General features: G+C 46.5%; 1 protein-coding gene across 14 annotated transcripts in view; it reads right to left on the reverse strand.

Annotated features, from left to right (window-relative positions):
• CADPS (calcium dependent secretion activator) overlaps positions 1 to 22,547 on the reverse strand; it is a 1,592,252-nt gene that overhangs the window by 902,939 nt on the left and 666,766 nt on the right. For all 14 annotated transcript variants that reach the window (XM_078661538.1, XM_078661533.1, XM_078661537.1 and 11 more), the window contains exon 6: positions 2,788 to 2,909. In XM_078661538.1, the coding sequence (XP_078517664.1) occupies positions 2,788 to 2,909 (122 nt within the window). The remainder of the gene's footprint in view (positions 1 to 2,787; positions 2,910 to 22,547) is intronic.

The raw sequence follows: 22,547 nt of genomic DNA on the forward strand, positions 1-22,547 counted from the left end.
GGAGGCCTTAAAAGAATGTACTAAGGCCACAATAGAAAAAAAAAATCTTGCTTCATGGACAATTAAGTTAATATGCTAAAGACGTCACTTTTTCCCTGCAAAAATTAATGGTTCACAGCAGTGTTTTATTTTGTACTTTTTTCATTCGTCTTCATTCAAATTGTATTAAATAAACAAGTAGCATCAGTATAAAAACAAAATAAAAGCGCTAAAACAGCCTTGTTAAAGCACCTGAGCAATCAGTGTAGTAAAAAAGTAAAAACCTTCTCATATACTGTCAAATACAAGTACAATAAAGGAACAGCATCGTCTTCTCAGTGGCCTACTAGTCTTTCTCGTAGGCTTACGCAATGTTTGCACATTCCTCAAACAGAAAATGCCAGAGTAGAAATCAGGCTGCATTTTCGGTGCTTCCTGATCAGCGTTAATTCTGCAGTTTCTTACGTCTTGCTTGTATCTCATTAACAGTAATTAGATCCCTTTAAATAGACGCGAAGTGAGAGATGTGTTAATTCAGCATGGCACAATATGGGCTCGGGACCACGCGATGGTCCTGTGCACGACTAATTGAGCCCACACAAAGATGACATTTAAATGCATGTCAATTAGCGGAGATAAAATGAGCACACCTTCATTCCTGAAGACCAAAAGCCATCCTCAGCTTGTACCTCATTTGCAGCTACAGTCTGACTCTTCCGAAAATTCTTCATGTGAAGTCGCCAAAGGATGTGTTTATATAAAGAACGTCTTGCTTTTAAAAAATATTAATAGTAGCTTGTTTTTATAGCGCTTCCCATAGCACCTCCACACTCTGTAAATATGTGGTGTTACTGTTACCCAAAATAATAGAGCTAACATTTACAACCTCGAACGAAAGAAAGTTTTAGTCGACCTTGCTGAGAAATGACCTTGTGACCTGCTCATCATTGCATGTCTTAGCTGCAACTGTTCAACTCACTGAGCTATCACACCTGTCTTGTCAATGTAGAGTGAGCCGACAAGGATTGTGCCCCTTTCAAGACAACCACTGAAACTATAATGGCATGATATGGCACTGCACTCTCGAAATCATAGCCACATAGCAATGCCACTGACAAGCAATGTAAACTTAGACAATAAACGAGGGCTAGAGGGGAGCAACACATTACATTACAGCATCCTTCTACTGATGACCTTCCCAGTTAGGTTGGTACTATACAATATTATTGTACATATGCAGTTGAAAAGTCCCCTATGAATGAATGATTGCAGCAAGGAATATCGAAGGTAGACTATAGAAGGGTCACAGTATTGTGAACTGAATATTGAGTGGGAGATATGGATGTACTACTTTTAACTCCACATTCTATATATAACCAAGTTATGTATATATGAAGTTAGGGATGGAAAATCTTGACAAACTTACCTTGCAATATTTTATCCCTAGATATCCTGGTAATGATATTGCGACCCTTCTATATTCTTCCCTCATATTTCTGACCCACACCTGAATGTATACATTCCAGAATTCACCAAAAAACAGCACCGCAAATTTAGCCAGTCCAGTAATAGGTTCAGGGGTCAAAAATACCAGAACATCACGTTAACTACTCCATGGTAGTTAATGTGAAATGGTTGGTTGTAAATCGTGTCTGCGCGGCTAGTAGACGGCCCCACCCAAATGAAGGAAATAAGGAGGACATTAAGAGTTCCCATATAGGGAAGATGCTCAGGTGGATCGTACTGTGTATAGAAAATAAGGATGTATTTAAACAAATGAAGCTGACATTTGTAGTTAGCACAGGGTTTAAGTTTTTTAAAATTTTAATGTCAACTATTTGAAACATAATCATAAGAAATTTGTTTTGTCATGATTACATCGACCTAACCACTACTGCCCAAAGTAAGTCTGGGTAACTAAATGGGAGTTAAGAATACCATACCTGCCAACTCACAAGGTGCCACTGTGTGTCACACAATTTCGACTACCTTCACATAATCACCCAGGGAGGACCCAAAATCCCATGGTGGCAGGGAAAAGGAGCTCAAAACTTCTGAAAACAATGGATTTCCAGCAGGGTCGAATTGGCCATAGCAGACACCGGGCATCTCCCCGGTGGGCCACCAGGGTTGGGGGGCAGGTTTTGGGGCCCTAGGGGCCGATTTTGTTACAGGGCCATTTATGCAGCATTGGTACAACATTGGCCGCTGTAACGAAATTGGCAGAAACCGGCCCTGGTAAACAGCTCGGCCGCACCTCCAAACCCCTGGGTGGCTGCTCAAGCACTTTGCAGTTTTGGATCCCAGTCAGGCCCTGATTTCCAGCTCGTTTTCGGAGGCCGTAAGCAGCTGATATCTATTAAAAGGTGTGAAAACAGCCTTGATGGCCCTCTGTTTGTTTTTTGGGAGAGGGTGGGTGGCTGGCTTTATTAGAGGTAGAGTGTCTCTTAGATATCACTTGGCACCAGGCCCTGCCCTGTCCAAGGACCCGCCCCCATGTCACATGGTGAAGTGATTTTGAAAGTTGGCAGGTATGGAATAGTAAATATATTTTTACTTTGACGGCTCTGTGACAGGTGATCTAGTGGCCATGATATTTGTGTGAATCGATATTATTGAGGTTGACAATCTTGAACTAGGTATAGTGACATACAACTGTGCTTATCCAGTTTTGGCCAATGTGACACAAGGGAATTGAAAACAAATATTCACATGTCTTCATTGCTTTTTCATTCAATTTCTAGTTCTTTGTCGATGCTTGAAAGAACATAGAGAAGAGAGAGTCATAAGTACAAAAAAGGTGCTCACGTTGGTTTGGAAGCTTCTGCCTGATCGGTCTGCAGTTTTTCTCCTCCTTCCACCTCCATTGTGCAGTACACTATTCGGTTCGGTGCTAAGGATTTAAGACCTTGAACTTCCATGATTACCACCTAGAAAAAAATGTATATGTTAATAATGCAACTCAAAATGGTCCTATTTTGGTAATACTTAAACAAAAGATTAGATTTCACTTACTTTTATTACCCTTTGCAAGCTTTCTCCAAACTCCGAATCTACTTATGTAGTTCTTTGAATTTTGTACTGTACTTTATCTTTTGCTTACTTTTCACTCTTTTTTTTCTTTTCTCTTCCCCCCTTTCTTTTTCATGAACAATTAGATTCTATTTGTTGTATCCCATATACTCTGCTATATATTCTGGTTTGTAAATCAATTGTAACCTATTATTTATTTCTTTCTCAATAAAAATATGTTAACTAATAAAAGATCTTATATTCACAATACATGGATTTGATAGAGAATCCTTCTGTGGCACACCAGGGCAATGTAAGAGCAATCTTTACATTCTGCTCATGTTCTTTAATATTCATAGAGAGATATTAAAAAAGGAAGTGCACTGTGCCTGAATAAAATTACACTGAATACAGGGATAAGTAACACATCACTCAATCCATGTGGTTTGTACCAATAACACAGAAGTAAAATCTTAAAAATATCCAAACAATGCAGAAGTTAGCACAATCTGAAGAAATTATTTTAAATGAAACATGCCTACACATCAGTGTTTGGTTTTGCAGTCAGATCTTGAACAATGAGAATGGACAGAGTATTTCTACAGGATTGACCTTTTTTTAAATGACGAGGGCCTGATTCACCAGTACATTTTTCTGAGAGTAGTTATGACTTTCTCGAGGCTTAGGTGTGACTTATTGGCATGCTCATTGAATGAAAATATACTTCATGGATCAAGTCTGGGAGTAAGCAATTCATCCATTGAACACAATTAAACCTAGACTATAGAGAATAAAATAATTTTAGCATCCGGCCTACAGCTATTGAAACCTATGGCAGGTATTAATTGACAACAATTGTATCTGGTATTCTGACATGTAACTGGGCATGAGAGAATGTTGCAATATTCAACATAGCTATTGATGCCCAAACTATCAAGAATCGGATGTAGGGAATCAGAGATATGATTCTTAGACGTTTGGTGTCTATTTGTTCATTACATTTTACTTCATTTGCATAAGGATCAGTAGATTTTTATTGTGTTGTGTTTCCTGCTTTTCAAATGTTTTGGTACTGATAAATGCTTTACACATTTCTGATAAGTGAAGCCAGTGTGATGTGTGCTAGAGGTACCGAGGGTGCAGCTTAGGTTTAAATTAGTGAGACCTCACTTGACCCCTATACAGAATTGTGACATTATTTCCCCTACCCCAACTAATACTTTACTTTCTCACATTGGTGGCAGCAGTGGGATTTGAAATCACACCTCCAAAAAGATTAACATTAGCTGTCTGAAACCAACTCCTGTGTGGCTGGACGATGTCTTCTGGAACATTGTGACGGTCTTCCCCAGGCAAACTGCTGGGCGGTTTCTTTGAGGATGATAATGGCAGAAGGAAGTGAATAATAAAACCTTTGGTGAAAACATATAAGCCCTCTGCCCACCACCATTCCCTGCTCTGCCAAATCTTTTGAATTCCAATTTATGGCTATTCACCTCTCTTAGCTGCTACCTTTGCTTACAGAGACAATATTCTTGTTCTGAGGTTGCTGCACATATGGCCCTCAAAGTTCAAACAGGGTGCTGTTAGACTAATGTCAGGACTTTAGACATGTTGTTTAGCACATCCTGAGGATACAGCTGTCTTTAGATCCATCTGACAGGAACACCTGACCCACCTCTGACAAGTTCTTCAGGCCGTGCAACAGGCAGTAGTGACCGTCAAGGCCAGCAAGTGCCTGTGGTGTACCTATCTTTTGGCAGAGGACATGTACAGCCTTTTAAACCCAAGATCCAAACCATCATAGTTTGGGAACCTCCCAAAACAGAGACTTCCTGGGCCTGATTGGGTACTACAGGAGATCTGTGAAGAGGTATGGCACCATAGTTGTCCTCTGACAAAAAAACTGAACTCAAAGAAATGGACCAAGAAAGTCATTTGGAATGACAACTGTCAGAAGGTCTTTGACGTCCTGAAAGAAGTGCTGTGCACATCATCTCTACTCAAAGCACCTGACTTTAGCTGAGTTTGTATCCAAACATAACTGAGAGTTTGTATCCAAACAGAAGCAGGGAATTGGGGCATTGAATGTGTTTAAATTTCTTTACAAAGAAAAGGGCATCTTACCCATTATTCCCTGTAGCAGTGCTGGCTGTGCCACATAAAACACTTTGTTACTTCATTACACATAATAAGGTTAACTTCAGATTGGTACTGACTAGGAAATTACTTTAAACACTCATTTCTATAGTTAACGTTAATGGAAATTAACATTTTGTCAATTTCAGAATTAGAGATGTTAGAAAGTCAATAGTGTTTCTGTCTAAAGCCTCCGGTAGACTTTTCAGAGTTAATACCTAACTATCACTTGGACGCCTGCGTGCCCCCTTGCAAGTAGGTTTATAAATCTACTCATTTGTAATGCACTAATCTGGTTATTCCACCTTGTTTTCTTCACCCCAGTCCTTAATCCTTGATTCTCTCCTCTAAGCACTTTGTCTACTCTTTTGCCCCCCAGTCACACACCCTACTCCTTCAGTCACTTTTCTTTTTGACAGACAGAAGATCAGATATCACTTGTGTTATGCAACATACCATAAAGTCTTCTGGCTCTTTCAGCAGTCCTTAGAGATTCCCCTCAAAGAAGCCTTCATAGTGCATAACTAGTCTCTTCCCAATCAGGAAACAGTCAACAGAACTGAACTGCACCAGTCTACTGAACTGTGAACCACCACACCAGCTGCCTTCATACGTTGGATACTACCTACCAGTTTCTAAAACAAAAATATGAATCCCTAATCAATGCTTCACTCACTGAACCTCAGACTAGTGAAATAGTACCTGCACTGACAGATCCTTAAATAAAAGTGGGTACTGGCACGCTTACTAGGGATAATTTTTCTGTGGTGGTAGACAGTACATCAAAATCTTTGGGCAGTGACCACACAGACAGTGGATGGTTACAGTGGTGGAAGTGTGCTCAAGCCGGTGGTGGAATTGGACAGTGGCATCTGAAGAAAAGTACTAAGAACCTACACAAACTTTTCTCAAATTTAAACACGGTCTTCACCATGCAAATTTTGCATTGGACTGAAAGGCGATCCGAGTGATTACCAGTGGCTAAGATTAATTCAAGTATTCCATCCATCACTGCTGTATATTTCAGTGTGACACATTAAGTGGTACAGGAATGCTCAGATCTGGACACTGTTGACACTGTGCCACTGGTACCAAGCTATATGCTATACAATGACTGATGAGCCCTAATAAGAGTGAATCTGGTATTGGGTTGCTTATGTTCCGATTCCAGGAGGACATGCCCTCGCTCTTCAGACCATAATGTTCTCTTTGGAGAAGGCTCAAGATTGACTTTCATATGGATGGATCGACGTGGCTGAGATTAATTCAAGCATTCCATCCATCACTTTTCTTGTGTACTTCTTTTATAGTATCTCTGCTATGCTTTCAGGATGTTAAAGAAAAATATCCCTTTGCAAGAGCTTTCTCACATTCCAGCTATCTTGGAAAACACTGCTTTTATTTTTAGTTAAGCCATTATGAAAGCTGTTCACTGCAAGCAGCACATGGAGACAATCATTTTCCCACAGCAGGCATACAAAAGTTAAGTTAAAATACATATGCATACACTTGCAATGGGGAACTGCAAAGTTGGTTGAGAAAAGTAAAAATATAATAAGGTATCACTGCTCAACTATTCTGAAGTATCTTTATTGCCATCGGAAAGTTATCAGCTAGTGCCCCTTGATGCCACGATAAGTTTAAAAGAAAGTAACACATACTCAAAAGAGAACTTGAGTATAATAAGAACTTATAGTTTCTCCAAGTATTAGTCTGTGAAATACCTAAAACCTACGTTGAAGTATACTTCTGTGCTACATTCCAAAGTTTTTACCTTCAACTATCTATATTGCAAGACTGACCTGTCAGCCTTGGGATGGTCTTTCCCCCAACGTTTTGTCTTCCTCCAATTTTCTGACCTTGTTTTTGCCAGCTAAGACTGTGCACTTCACCACTGCTAACCAGTGCTAAAGTGCTTGTGCTCTCTCCTCTAAACATGGTAATGTTGGTTTATCCCCCAAATGGCATAATTGATTTACTTATAAATCCCCAGTAAGTGGCACTACAGTTGGAATGGACAAATATGAAGTAAATGGATACCATAACCTGTGCCCACATAACAATGTCAATATACCCATAAATGCAATGTCAATGTTTGCCATATGTATGTCATAATATATGCCCGCACAACACTGTCGATACCAGCAGTAACGATGTAAATGTATGCCATAATCCATGCACAAATGACAATGTATTTACAATGTCAATGTATGCCATGATCTAGGCACGCATACCTATGTCAATATCAGTAAAGACAATATTGTTGTACACAATGACAACTGTACCCACAATGTTGATAATGTCAATAAAAATGATACCAGCGACTGCCACATTATTTTCAGGAGTTCCAATGAACTCGTACCATTGCTGTTGGATTCACCCAAGGTGACCTCCCCATCAACCTCAAGTCAGAGACAGACAGTCAGGTAGGTCCTGCAACCCACACCTATTGAATGAAAGGTCACAACCCAAAAAGATTGCATGCCCAGGGAAACCCCAGATTGATCCCACAGATAGATAGTTGCACCACAAACAGGTCCAAAGAACACGCTTGGCCAAAGGCTCGCGTTCCCCAAAAATACCACAAAGCTAGATACCACATGTAGATAGGAACACTCAGCCAATCAGGACAGGACATGCACATCACACGTAGTGATCATGTGCTCCTCATGCTGACATTTGGACACATACACACCGGCCCACACCAGCTCTCCCCGAGGTCGAGAGCCATCTGTGTCCTTATCAGATGCCCAAACTTGTTAATTTATGACTGAGATGCTTTTTCAGGAATGCAGAAATTTCTTTATTGTACCTCAAGAGATGTATATAATGTCAGCCAAAATGTTGTACACTGAGAGACTTTCCTCAGACACATTTTGTTGAGTCTCTCCCAGCTGCTGCGTTTAATTAAATCAACTTGGTACTGTTTTGACAAGCGCCTCTTTCTTTTAATTTCTTTAAGGTAAATTCATATCCGAGCAGCATTTTGGCAAGGCAGATTGGAGAGATTGGTTTATCGAGCCCGACTGCTGCCGAAAGACAAGGACCACTTTGCGAACAGATTCACATTGGTGCAAACAAGACACGCCATAATTGATTAGAAGTTCTGCTGGATCCCGGGGCAGAGGTCCACCCAGAGATTGTCGTCACAAAGGTGAGACTACATCTGATCCTTAGCTCTTTAAAGTTTTTTAAGAATTGTAAAACTGTTAAATCATTGCTGCTAAATCTGAAGATAAAGTAAAAGAAAACTCCTACCTGAACTCATAGTTGCACTTTCCGCTGGTGTGCTTCTGCCTGTTAGAGCTGGCCACTGTGGCGACGCCATCTTGGTCGGTGCATTAGTCTTTCTTTGATTTTCACACACCTCCCTATTTAGGAGGAGTGATGCAAGCGCTCAGATTCTAGAACATCTGAGCCTACCGGCAGTACTTTAGCGTTATTCACAGGTGTAAAACTGTCAAATTATTGCTGCTAAATCTGAGGATAAAGTAAAAGAAAACTCCTACCTGCACTCATACTCGCACTTTGTGTTGGCCATGGTGTGCTGGTGTGCTTCCGCCTTTTAGAGCGGGACACCGTGGCGATGCAATCTTGGTCAGTGCAGGCCGTGCCCAGCTCAAACCATGTTGCCAGTTTTACTCCAGGGCAGGCTAGACTCCGCCGTTCAAAAGAACAACTTATAAATATAGGTGAGAGGGGTGTCAGGGGTACGCAACAGGTTGTACACAAGGGTTGTTGGAACTGGCCCTTTTTGCAGGGTCATCCTCAAACTTTTTGCTTCTTCCTCCCTTATTTTTCCTGACCCGTGGCTGTTGGAAATAGGACTCTGCGCACTTTACCACTGCTGATCAGTGCTAAAGTGCATATGCTCTCTATGTAAAGTATTATTCTGATTGGATATACATGTTTGGCATATTTGTATCACCAAGAAGTCCCCAGTAAAGTGCACTGGGTGTGCCAGGGCTGGTGATGACAAATGCTACTAGTGGGCCTGCAGCACTGATTGAGCCACCGACAGGAGTAGCCCTAATATGATGTCTCAGGCCTGACACTGCAGTGCCTGTGTGCAGTTTAGAACTGCCATGTCCTCCTGGTCAGTGTCCCCACTGACCAGGCCTAACCCTTCCCTTTTCGTGCACATCAGTCACCCCTATGGAAGGCCCAAGGTACCCCCCTGGGCAGGGTGCAGTGTATGTAAAAGGTAGAGCATGTACTAGTGCAGGTGACATGCTCTGGTAGTGAATGGCAGCCATTTTCGTTTTTCACTACTGTAAGGCTATCTTGCTCCATAGGTTAACATGGGGGATGCTGGCTACAGTGGTTAACAGCATTTCTTCCCATAGGAACAAGATAGGACACAAGTATCTAGTATCCCTGAACTCAGAATTTAATAACACATCTTTTAGGAAAGGTTGTTTTTAAATCCTGTGTTTGAGAACAGCACTTTTAGAAAGTTGCTGTTCTCTTGTCTGACCCTTCTGTGTGCCTGGGCCTGTTTGTGTATTGACTGTCTGGTTTGAGAGTGACAGGGTCTGGGGAATTCCCCAGGAGGATGGATGAGTCAGCACTAGGCTGAATGACTGCATTTGCAACTGGAGTGGTGGGAGGAGTTAGCACATGGGCTGAACAGGGCTGTGCCTGCCTTCCACAATGCTGGCTCCACCCCCTGCTGGGCGGCTGAGGACCCTGCCCCTCACTCTGAAAGGAAAGAAGCAGCCAGCAAAACAAAGTACTCAGGAAACACCCAGAACTGGTTCAGACCGGGCTCAGGGCCCACATGCACAGAGAGAACAAAGACTTTAGGGGTATAAGTACAGGACCCGTGACAACAGAAAATTAGATCATCCTGGAATCAAGAAGGAACCTCTGCCAAGGAGAAAGCTTACTCTTAAGAAGGAAGACTGTCCTGCTGTTGCTCTGCTGGACTGACCTGCTGTTGCTTTGCTGCCAAGGAGAGGGGAAGGACTTTGCTGTGTGCTGTGTCCCCTGTCTTGAAGGAATCTTCAAGGGCCTGAGAAGAGCTGGCTCCCTGTTCTGAAGTCCCAGGAACAAAAGGACTTCACCCCCAGCTTCCCTGAACTCTGCTGAGAGAGTTCTGTTCTTCCTAGAGTGCTTGATCCAGTTGTGGGGCCTCTGGAAGTTGTACCTGTGCTGGGAAGCTTGAAACTAAGCTTGAGAGACTTTTGAAATTGAAAAGTGTAGCATCGCTCGCTTGCGGAGCGCATCCCCGACAGTGCGAGAAGTTTCCCGCCGCTACGAAGGTCGAGATCGCCGTAGCGCCTAACGCCGCTGCCAGAGCCGTCGCATCCTTCGTTTGCGGGACGCACCAGACCAGTGCGGGAGAATCTAACATCGCTGCGAGTATCGTCGCAGAGCCTGTCGTCGCTGGGTGAGAACGCCACACCGCTTGCTTGCGGACCGCATCACATCGTTGCGAGCATCGTCGCAGAATCAACGCATCGAGGAGCTGCGAAAGAGAGGATCCCCGCTGGACCGCGCATCGTCGCCCCGGAGATCGTCGCAGCCCCTACGAGATCGTCGCATCGTGCCTTTGCGAGAACAGACTTCCTACGGAACCTACGGATCGGAATCCATACAAGTGGCCTTCCTCCCCATACAGACCGGATTCATCGCAATACGCCCGCTGCTACAGCGGGGCTGTCGCATCGCCTCCCCAGGGTCTCAGGAGCAATGCATCGCTTGTTTTCCACCTCACCAGCTTTTGCTTTTGGAACTTTGTTGCAACTAAAAGGTACTGTGAGTAAACGTGACGCAACTGTGAACTTTTCACGCATCAGTAGAGAATTCTAGCGCAACGTAGAGAATTCTAACGCAACCTTAAGAACTCTTTTTGAAACCACATTCTTGAACTTTGTATGTTGGATTTTTGTCGTTTTGGTCTTGTGTAGTTTAGATTAAAAATACCTTTATTTTTTTAAACTGTTGTGGAGTCAGTTTGTGGTGTTTTCACTGTGTTACTGTGAGTGTTGGTACAAATACTTTATGCATTGCCTCTGGTTAGCCTAGACTGCTCGTGCCAAGCTACCTAGAGGATGAGCAGGGGTTATCTCAGAGGGTTATCTCCTTGCCCTGACTAGAAGCAAGGGTCCCTATTTGGACAGTGGTACCTACCTCTGCCAACTAGAGACCCCCAGATCTAACAAGGGTATTACCATCATAGATGACCACACATCTGTGAGACTGAAATGCAGCTTGATTAACACCAGATCTTTAGTCAAGCACTTCCAGGAGGTGAACAACATGCTGGAGTGCCTGGACCTGGATGTGGTATTCATGCCTGAAACATTGACACAAATCGATTCTTTAACTGAATTGGGGTTAGCCTGTCCAGCAGTGTATAAAATCTTTCATAAACCTAGGCCAGTAGGGAGAGGCGGAGGAGTTGGAGTGATATTTAAAGACAAGTGGGATTTTTTGCCCCTACACATTTACGATGTCGATGGCACAGAGTTATTAGGCTTTACACTGATTGAGGAAAGAGGACAAATGCTGTCCGGTGTAGTGTTCTATAGGCCATTGATTGACATGTTTTTTAACATGTCACTGACCCACTCATGGCTGATTATAGTGGGGAACTTTAATATATGGGATTCTGAGAGCTCTGGTCCAGCCTATAAAGACCTACTACAAGCATGTGAGAGTATCAATCTGCAGCAACTTGTACTGCAATCGACCCACCAAGGAGGCCATACCTTAGACCTAGTTTTTGCCAACCAGGCGGAGGCAAAGCTGGTCGAAGTATTGCCCCAATGCTGGACCAATCACTCCCTAATTCATTTTTGGATACCCTTGCCCAGCACAAATATCAAGCTGACCCACCTTGCAATCTGCCGTCAAGGAATGGAATGGGCCAAACTATTGAAAAATAGACAGGTGCTGCTCCTTTCTAAACAGAACATATTCACACCCAATAAGTCAGTGGAAGGAAACTATCAGGTTTTCTGTGATCAAATAACTCGTACTCTGGATCAGATAATTCCGGTCAAGAAGCTAAAAAACAGAAAGAAACCATCTGTCCCGTGGTATAGTGGAGAATTGAAGCAGATGCGAATAAAATGCAAGCAAGCAGAAAAAAAACGGAGAAAGCATTATGTAGATTCAGACAAAACAACCTTAAAACAATCGCAGACTCTATACAAGGAAATGATCATAGATCCAAAGCTGAATATTATGCAAAAACCATTCTGCTGGCGCGCAACAGCACGAAAACACTGTTTACTGTAGTGAAGGACCTGTCAAACCCAGCCTGTGTGAGCAATAAGATCAAAGCATCACAAAAGCTATGTTACAACATTGCCATCCACGTTGAAGAGAAGATTAATAAGATTATTGAGGGTCTCAATCTAAATGATGTAAACGATACGGATATGGAAAAAAATCTATCGACAATAGTGGTGATGGAACAACAGGAAGAGGCATCTGATAGTTATCAAAAGGCAGGGCTAGAGTCCTTTCAAATTCCCACAGAGGAAATATTTAACAAACTAGCTTTGAGTGTGTCCTCTGGCTCACTGCTGGATCCTCTCCTGCAGAAAATATGGAAAGTATTTGACTCAGAATTATTTCCCCGATTATGGCAGATCTGTTGCCATTCTATGGACACACGAATCGTTCCGGAGTATTGGAAGCAAGCGGTGGTGACCCCGCTACTTAGAAAAAACCCAACCTTGATCCTATGTGTCCATCAAGTTTTATACCTATCTCCCTGCTGCCCTATCCTGTAAAGATCTTGGAGCGAGCGCTCAGTAAATCGCTTTCCCACTTCTTGGAAGAAAATAAATTGTTAGATGAGGCACAATTTGGGTTCCGCCCAGGGCATGGAACTGAAACTGCCCAAGTGAGGGTACTCGATAATCTAAGAATGAAGGCAGACAATGGCAATGCTAGCGTACTGGTATTATTGGACATGTCTGCCGCATTCGTCACGGTGTATCATAGCATTTTGCTGAAGAGACTTGAGAATATCGGAGTGAAAGGCCTGGCACTGAAATGGCTACGGTCATATTTGACAGGCAGACAACAGGCGGTGACAATTCCACCCTTTACATCCCCAAAGACTGCCATGCGCCACGGGCTATCACAGGGATCAGCAATCAGCCCTGTATTATTCAACATATATCTGTGCCCACTCATCCCGGTTATCAAGTCTTTTGGCATTGACATAGTCAGTTATGCAGATGATACACAATTGGTGTTCTCCGTAGAAGGAGATCAGACAGTCTCCCTGGCTAAATTATGCTAAGTACTTCAAAATGGCTTAGAAATAACTCCTTACAATTCAATGCAGATAAAACAGAGATTGTATAATGCTCCACGTCTAAAATAGCATGCCCCTTTCCCTCTGAATTCAGAATCACCCCCACAGACAAACCTTTGACCCCAGCCAGTGCAGTATGCAACTTGGGGGTTATGCTGGCTGATAACCTCCAGATGGAGTCACAAGTTAATAAGACAGTGGGCACCTGTCTCTCCCTGATTAGATCCTTATGATGCTCCCCCTGCTTCCCACTACTACCAGGTCACAGGTAGTGAGGAGTGTAATAATGAGCAGTTTGGATTATTGTAACTCGTTCTACCTAGGTGCACCGAATTCAGTAATATTGAAGCTGCAAAGGATTCAGTCTACAGCTGCCTAATTGGCGCTAAATTGATAACATAGGTCCTCTCCATCACTGGCTCTGAAGAGCCTTCATTGGCTGCCAATTTGTCAAAGAATAAAATTAAAATCCTTTGTATGGTGTTTACAGCAGTACATGGGCTGTGCCCAAAGTCCCCAAAATCCTTTCAGAAAAAATTTAAGTGATATGCTCCCAGGAAAAATGTACGTTCATCAAGCACAAATTTGGTGACTACCACGAGTTTTAAGAAGGTCGGGATGGGTGGGAGAGCCTTTGGTGTTGCACCTCACGACTTTGGAATAATCTTCCCATAGACATTAGACAAATCCAAAACCTGCTCCCATTTAGAAAGAGGTTGAAGACCTGGCTCTTCCCGAAGGAGGAGTAACTTTGAGCACTTCTGTAGCTCCTGGACAGGTCATCTACATGCACACTGACAACAGGTTAAGTCTCAGTGCTAGGATACCCGTGGGGTGACAGCTGCGCGATATAAGTTTACCTTACATTACATTACATGTGGTGTATGGCCAACTAGGACAAGTGCCAAGTCAGCCTTCTAGAGAAAGGGAAAGGTAGCTACAGCTTTTTTGGCTTGAACAGTTGGGCTTGACACAACAGTACACTCATGACCCTTGGTGTGTTATATAGGGTTACATTTTAATTTGAACAGTTGGGCATGACACAACAGTACACCCCTGACCCTCAGTGTGTCATATAAGGTTACTTTTTAGCTTGAACTGTTGGCCATGACACAACAGTCACCCCAATCCCTAGTGTGTTATATAGGGCCAACACCTCGATCTTATTTTTTAGGCAAATTGGTTTTCTTAGAGACTTCCGGGACTTCACAGGTCGTCAGACAGTCGCATTATCCCCGGTTGTGAAATAGGATCTAATTCAGAACGTTAGGAAATAGTCAGACTTTGATGAAATAAGGCACAGCTTGTGTCTGGCCACAGAGGGCTGATAGTTGTCAGGGTATTCCTTTCTCCGCACAAAGCACTGCTTTGTCTGCTGAGCGGATAGTGACACACAATCCGGCTCATTTAGCTCTGAGTAGTACATGGTGCATCCCCTCTCCTCGGGCTGTAGGCGATAGGAGTGGGTTATTTTTTTGGGATAAAGCAATCATTTTTTCTGTCAACCTTTATCTCTCTCGGTGTCTGTTAGATTTACCCATTTTATACATTTATTGATGTTGTGGCGCTGTTATATTTTTCAACATGCTTCATGTTTAAATGTTATGTTGTGATAAGTAAGTTATGCTTCATGAAATAATAACCATTTTTTTGCAGATCAGAATATAACATTTGCTGGTTTACTGCTACAAATCAATTCGTACTGCTCTGAACTAACAATTAAATTCTGTTTCAGGTTGTTACTATTACATTACATTTGTCTTTATTTATTGTTAAATGTCCTTTTTCCTGATGCATCAATTTTTATAGAGCTCGTAACCAGTAAATTGCTTTTGGTACCACCCTCTGTACAGTATAACCCAAAATTAGAGTAAAATTTGTAATTATTTAAAGAATCTAGAGACAATCCAAATTTGCAAAATCCTTAAAACAAGTTCCTGGATCCATTATGGAGACTCCATTAAGCCACATGCAAACGTAGTTCCCCAACCTGGCTTGGAGACTAGAGAGACACTGTAGCGAGTGGCATGGTCATACAAAAGCCCACACATTTTCCAGGCATGAGTGGGGAACATTCGATACCAACAGCATAGAAAACACCAAAACTTGACTTCAGGCCAGACATGTGGGCCAAGAAAGACATATGAAAATAGTCATGCTAAAACTATGGGCCGATCACAGGGTGACCTCATCACAAAACACGTACAACCCCAGATCTAGCACCATCAGGAAAGAAGGCTCCAATTCTTCCAAAGATACAGTGAGGGCGAAAGCATAGGGTGGGGCCCATCAATACAGGGGAAAGGCAGGAAGCACACACCAAGCACCACCCAGGTACTTAAAGATGCATTCACCCTGCTGACAGTCCAGGAGGTTGTATGACAGTACAACGTGGTCTATTACCACGCGTGCCATTACAAGGCTGTTTTTACAACGCAAGTCGTTACAACGACTTGCGCTGTAAGCGCTGGATAGTGGAATAGTTTAATTTTGTATTCCAACTCCAGCCCACGTTACAGTAGGGAAGGTGTTGGAATAGAAAACTAAACTATTCCTTGTCCAACAGCGCCCTCCAGCGCAAGTCGTTGAAACGACTTGCGTTGTAAAAGCAGCGTAGTAATGGCAGCGCGTGGTATTGCCCGCGTTGTAAAGGCTGTTCCCTGTCCAGGTCAACCCTGAGGAGGGCCTATTGGTCACAATTAAGCATGGGCGTAAAATCCGTTCCGCTCGCGGATTTTGCGGATTTTCGGTAAACTCGCAATCCGCGAACTCTAGCGAACTTGCCGAAAATTCGTAAAATCCGTGCGAAGCGGATTTTTTGCTTGCCAACTAGAATACTATACAATTTCGCGGGAGTAAATACTTGCGAACACGTAGATGCGGCGGGCAGCGACAATCTCGCAATTGCGAGATTGCAAAATTTGCAATTTCGCACAAGAAATCCACCAGCAGGCAGCATAAACCTTGAAAATTATGATTTTTATCAGAATAACTCCTCAGGTTGACATTTGCCTGCACTTTTTCTTTGCAAGGAGTCCATTTTGGGGGGTGGGGGTGGAAGGAAGGAAGTGCCCCACAGTCTCCAACTTCCTGTTCCTGTCCACCAGGCTCCTCCCAGTGCTTTCTTCATGTGCTGGTCACTTTGATTTGGATCTTGACCTGGAAGGATTACTTTTGTGGATGCTGCTGGATATTTGGATTTTTGCAATACTGAAAGCACTCAGCAGGTGCAAAAGTTCAATCTTATCATTAGTAACCATTCCCTGTAGTGCTTCCTGAGGGGCCGCTTCAGAGTTCATTTGCCTACTTGCAACTATTCTATGACCCTGCTCTGACCCTCACAGCAGGCTCAGAGAATAGCTACAAGTATACAACAAAGGTCCTGTTAAAAAAATTACACTGCAACAGAAAGCAATTACAGACAATACTGAAAGCACTCAGCAGGTGCAAAAGTTCAATCTTATCATTAGTAACCATTCCCTGTAGTGCTTCCTGAGGGGCCCCTTCAGAGTTCAGCAAATTACAGATAAGGAAGCAGGTGCCAGCCAGACTGGAAGTTTAAATTCAGTGACACATTAATCAACCCCAAATTAATTCATGTCAGTTGAAGCAGGGCAGGTGTGCTTGCTTTTTTTCACCCCCATAATCTACAGTGATAAACCAACCAGAGGGTGGCAGGGATGTACCTGAGGGTGGCATGGGTGTACCAGAGGGTGGCAGTGGTGAAACAGAGGGTGCTGTGAACCTGTGATGATGAACCAGATGTAGAAACAACATAGTCGCGGTCGTTGCGAGCCGACAAGTAAGTTCGCAATTGCGAACTGGTACAGAATCCTCGCGAACTGGCAGAAATCCTTGCGAACACAAAACAAAAAAAAATCCGCAAATTCGCGAGAGTTCGCGGATTTTGCGGATTGCGAATCCGTAAATACGCAAGTTCGCGGATTGCCAATTCGCAAAATCCGCCCATTCTTAGTCACAATGTCAATAAGTGAGACACCTTACCACTACCTGGAGGATACTGGGGCAGCAGGGTCATGCTTATGGGAAGGAGCAGCCCTCATCCTCCTGAACCTCTCAGCTGCATTCAATACCGTCTCCCACCCCACTCTCTGTGCAAAACAGACTTCCACCATTCAACTCAGAACCAACAGAGTTTAGCTGTGAAGTGCCTCAGGGATCCTCACAATTACCCACCCTCTTCAATAAGTATGGGCGAAATTTGCGAATTTGCGGTCCTCGAATTCGTGCGAAATTGCAAAAAAAGTCACTGAGTTTGCGAATTTTCCTGAGAACTCACAGATTTTTGTGCTATTTGCACAAATATGTGACCATGTGTGCCTGTAACTTTGCCAGCACGCCAAAAGGCGCCGAGGTTCCTAGAGTGAGCTGGCCATTATAGTGGGGACGGGCGGGAAGACGCTTCATACCGCTAGTGTGTGGTGGATGGGGCCAAACGGGCGGGGCTTCTATGCGAGTTCACATGCATCTTGTTTATAAAGGGTCAGAGACTGAGCAGAGCAGCAGATGAGGAGAAAGCAGCCTCCTGGTCACAGGAGCTACACCGGGATGGCGCTCGGGAAACTCATGGAAGCAAAAATACGTCCGGCACAGGACCCCAGAATCCTTCAGATGTCCAAGATAGCTCTGCTGCGCGTGTTGGTACAAAGCCATTCTGATCCTGCTCAGTGGGTTCAGGCGCATGCAGCTGCTGCTGCTGGATAATTACCCATCTCATACTAAACTGCCCCGTACAGACATATGCTGGCGCTGGGCAGTAGGGTGCAGTGGCATGCGGGTGCTCCACGCCTGGTACATGCGCATACCGGTGCCAGGGGGTACACGTGTTTATTGGTGCTGTGCAGCAAGTTATGACTTTACATTTTGACTGCACCAGATGGTGGTACCACCTACACGGATCAGGAGCATCCAGGCACCAGACTTCATGTTGCAAGAGCATAATGGTGCTGTGCGGTACGGGAATATATGTACTGGGGCAGGGGAACACTTAGCACAATGTGTGCTCACACCCAGAGGGCTCCCAGGCAATTGAGCACGAATGATTTTCACAGTGAGAGGGCTCCGGGGCAGTTCAGCAGCACGGGGGCTCACACCCACTGGGCCCCGGGGCAGTTCAGTAGCGCGTGGGCTCACAACCCCTGGGCAGCTCAGCAGGGCAGGGGCTCACACCCACAGGGCTCCCGGGCAGTTTAGCAGCGCCACCCTCTGGTTCATCACTGCCACCCTCTGGTTCATCACTGCCACCCTCTGGTTCACCACTGCGACCCTCTGGTTCGTCACTGCCACCCTGTGGTTCACCACTGCCACCCTCTGGTTCACCACTGTCACCCTCTGGCTCACCACTGTCACCCTCTGGTTCATCACTGTCACCCTCTGGTTCATCATTGCACCCTCTGGTTCATCACTGTCACCCTCTGGTTCATCATTGCCAACCTCTGGTTCATCACTGCCACCCTCTGGTTCACCAATGCCACCCTCTGGTTCACCAATGCCACCCTCTGGTTCACCACTGCCACCCTCTGGTTCACCACTGCCACCCTCTGGTTCATCACTGCCACCTTATGGTTCACCACTGCCACCCTCTGGTTCATCACAGCACCCTCTGGTTCACCACGGGCACCCTCTGGTTCACTACTGACACCCTCTGGTTTACCTTTGCCACCATCTGGTTAATCAAAGTACCCTCTGGTTCACCACTGTCACCCTCTGGTTCACCACTGTCACCCCCTGGTTCATCACTGCCACCCTATGGTTCACCACTGCCACCCTCTGGTTCATCACTGCCACCCTCTGGTTCATCAGTGCCACCCTCTGGTTCATCACTGCTACCCTCTGGTTCATCACTGCCACCCTCTGGTTCACCACTGTCACCCTATGGTTCACCACTGACACCCTCTGGTTCACCACTGACACCTTCTGGTTCACCACTGCCACCCTCTGGTTCACCACTGCCACCCTCTGGTTCATCACTGCCACCCTCTGGATCACCACTGCCACCCTCTGGTTCACCACTGCCACCCTCTGGTTCACCACTGCCACCCTCTGGTTCACCACTGCCACCCTCTGGTTCACCACAGCACCCTCTGGTTCACAACTGCACCTTCTGGTTCATCACAGCACCCTCTGGTTCACCACTGTAGATTATGGGGAGAAAGCACACCTGCCCAGCCTCAACCGGGGGCTGGTTAATGTGTTATTGAATTTGAGCTTTAAGTCAATCAATCAATCAATCAGGTCATTTGTAGAGCGCACTACTCACCCGTAGGGTCTCAAGGCGCTGGGAGGGGGGGGGTGCCGCTACTGCTCGAACAGCCAGGTCTTGAGCTTCTTCCTGAAGGAGAGGTGGTCTTGGGTCAGGCGCAGATTGGTCGGAAGTGAGTTCCAGGTCTTGGCGGCCAGGTAGGAGAAGGATCTTCCTCCTGTTGTCGCTCTTCGGATGCGGGGGACGGCGGCGAGGGCGTGGTTGGTTGATCTGAGGAGGCGCTTGGGAGTGTAGAAGCTGATCCGGTTGTTGAGGTAGCTCGGGCCTTGGTCGTGTAGGGCTTTGTGCGCGTGGGTGAGGAGCCGGAAGGTGATTCTCTTGTTGACCGGGAGCCAGTGCAGATCTCTCAGGTGTCCGGTGATGTGGCTGCGTCGGGGGATGTCGAGGATGAGTCTCGCCGAGGCGTTCTGGATCCGCTGGAGTCTCTTCTGGAGTTTGGCCGTGGTTCCGGCGTAGAGGGCGTTGCCGTAGTCCAGTCGGCTGGTGACGAGGGCTTGGGTGACCGTCTTCCTCGTCTCGGTGGGGATCCACCGGAAGATCTTACGTAGCATGCGCAGGATGTTGAAGCATGACGAGGAGACGGCGTTGACTTGTCTGGTCATGGAGAGGGAGGAGTCCAGGATGAAGCCCAGGTTGCGTGCCTGGTCCGTCGGTTTGGGTGCGGTGCCCAGGGCGGGGGGCCACCAGGAGTCGTCCCAGGCGGAGGGCGTGGAGCCCAGGATGAGGACCTCCGTCTTGTCTGAGTTCAGTTTCAGGCGGCTGGTCGTCATCCATTCGGCTACGTCTCTCATCCCTTCGTGCAGGTTGGCTCTGGCGGTGGCGGGGTCGTTGGTCAGGGAGAGGATCAGCTGGGTGTCGTCGGCGTAGGAGATGATGTTCAGGTTGTGTTGGCGTGCGATGGCCGCGAGGGGGCTCATGTAGACGTTGAAGAGGGTTGGGCTCAGCGAGGATCCTTGGGGTACGCCGCAGATGACTTTGGTGGCCTCTGACTTGTACGGTGGTAGGCGGACTCTTTGTGTTCTTCCGTCGAGGAAGGAGGTGATCCATTCCAGTGCCTTCTCCTGGATTCCGATGTTGCTGAGGCGCTGTACTAGGGTGCGGTGGCAGACAGTGTCGAAAGCCGCGGAGAGGTCCAGGAGGATGAGGGCCGCTGTTTCTCCGTTGTCCATCAGAGTTCGAAGGTCGTCGGTGGCGGCGATGAGGGCGGTCTCCGTGCTGTGGTTCGCTCGGAAGCCGGACTGTGAGGGGTCGAGGGATCCATTCGTCTCGAGGAAGGCGGCCAGCTGTTTGTTGACGGTCTTCTCGATGACTTTGGCCGGGAACGGGAGGAGCGAGATGGGACGGTAGTTCTTGAGGTCGGTGGGGTCTGCTGTGGGTTTCTTGAGGAGAGCGCTGATTTCGGCGTGCTTCCAGCTCTCAGGGAAGGTGGCGGAGTCGAAGGAGGTGTTGATGATGTCCCGCAGGTGGGGTGCGAGGACAGCGTCGGCCTTGTTGAAGACGTGGTGAGGGCAGGGGTCAGTCGGAGATCCGGAATGGATGGAGTTCATGGTGCGGATGGTGTCTTCGGTGCTGATCGGGGTCCAGGTGCGGAGGGTGGTGGATGGTGGCGTCGTTGCGGTTGTGGCTTGCGTTGGTTGGTTGTTGAAGCTGTTGTGTATGTCCGTGATTTTGTTGTGGAAGTAGGACGCGAGGGAGTTGCAGAGGTCTTGCGACGGGGTGATGTCGTTGTTTCCGGCGTTGGGGTTGGAGAGCTCTTTCACGATGTTGAAGAGTTCCTTGCAGTTGTGTGCGTTGTTGTCCAGCCGGTCCTTGTATGCATTTTTCTTGGTGGCGCGGATCAGTTGGTGGTGTTTCCGGGTGGCGAGCTTGAGGGTGGTCATGTTGTCCGTCGTTGGTTCCCTTCTCCAGGCTTTCTCGAGGGCTCGACAGTTCTTCTTGGAGCACTTGAGTTCGTCGGTGAACCATGGTGTTTTTCTGCTGCAGGATCTGCTGGGCGGGGTCCTCAGAGGGGCGAGTTCGTCCGCGCAGTTGCTGATCCACTTCGTGAGGTTGTCGGCGGCCTGGCTGGGGTTCGCTGAGTTGGCGGGAGGGTGCTGGCTCAGGGAGGCGGTGAGCTGGTCGGCTGTGATCTTGTTCCAGCTTCTTCGAGCAACCTGTTGCTGGAGGTGGTGGATCGTCGTTCTTCTGAAGGTGAAGTGGACGCAGCTGTGGTCCGTCCAGTGGAGTCCTGTTGCGTGGCTGAAGGTGACGTCTTTGCTGGATGAGAAGACGGCGTCGAGTGTGTGTCCGGCGAGGTGGGTGGGGGTGGTCACCAGTTGCTTGAGTCCGAGGTTGTCGAGGTTGTCGAGCAGGGTGATGGTGTTGCGGTCGTTGTTGTTCTCCAGGTGGAAGTTGAGGTCCCCCAGGAGGATGTAGTCGGCGGAGGGGAGAGCGTGCGGGCTGACGAAGTCGGCGATGTCCTCGCTGAATCGTGTGCGTGGTCCCGGGGGTCGGTAGATCAGGGTGCCTCTGAGGGTGGTCTTCGGGTTGGTGTGGATCTGGAAGTGCAGGTGTTCAGCGGTGGTGAGGGTGTCGTCGGTGTTGGTCGTGATGCGGATGGTGTCTCTGTGGATGATGGCGATGCCTCCTCCGGTCTGGTTGTCGCGGTCCCTCCGGGTGATCTTGTAGCCCTCTGGGATGGCGATGGCGATGTCTGGGGCTGAGGAGGCGTTCATCCAGGTCTCGGTGATGAAGGCAACGTCGGGGGCGGTGGTGTCGAGCAGGTTCCAGAGTTCTACGGCGTGTCTGTGGACGGAGCGGGTGTTGAGCAGGATGCACTTGAGGTGGGTGCTGCTGGAGTTCGGCTTGGCGGGT

This window comes from Lissotriton helveticus, chromosome 9 (genome assembly GCF_964261635.1).
Source record: "Lissotriton helveticus chromosome 9, aLisHel1.1, whole genome shotgun sequence".
NCBI lineage: Eukaryota > Metazoa > Chordata > Amphibia > Caudata > Salamandridae > Lissotriton > Lissotriton helveticus.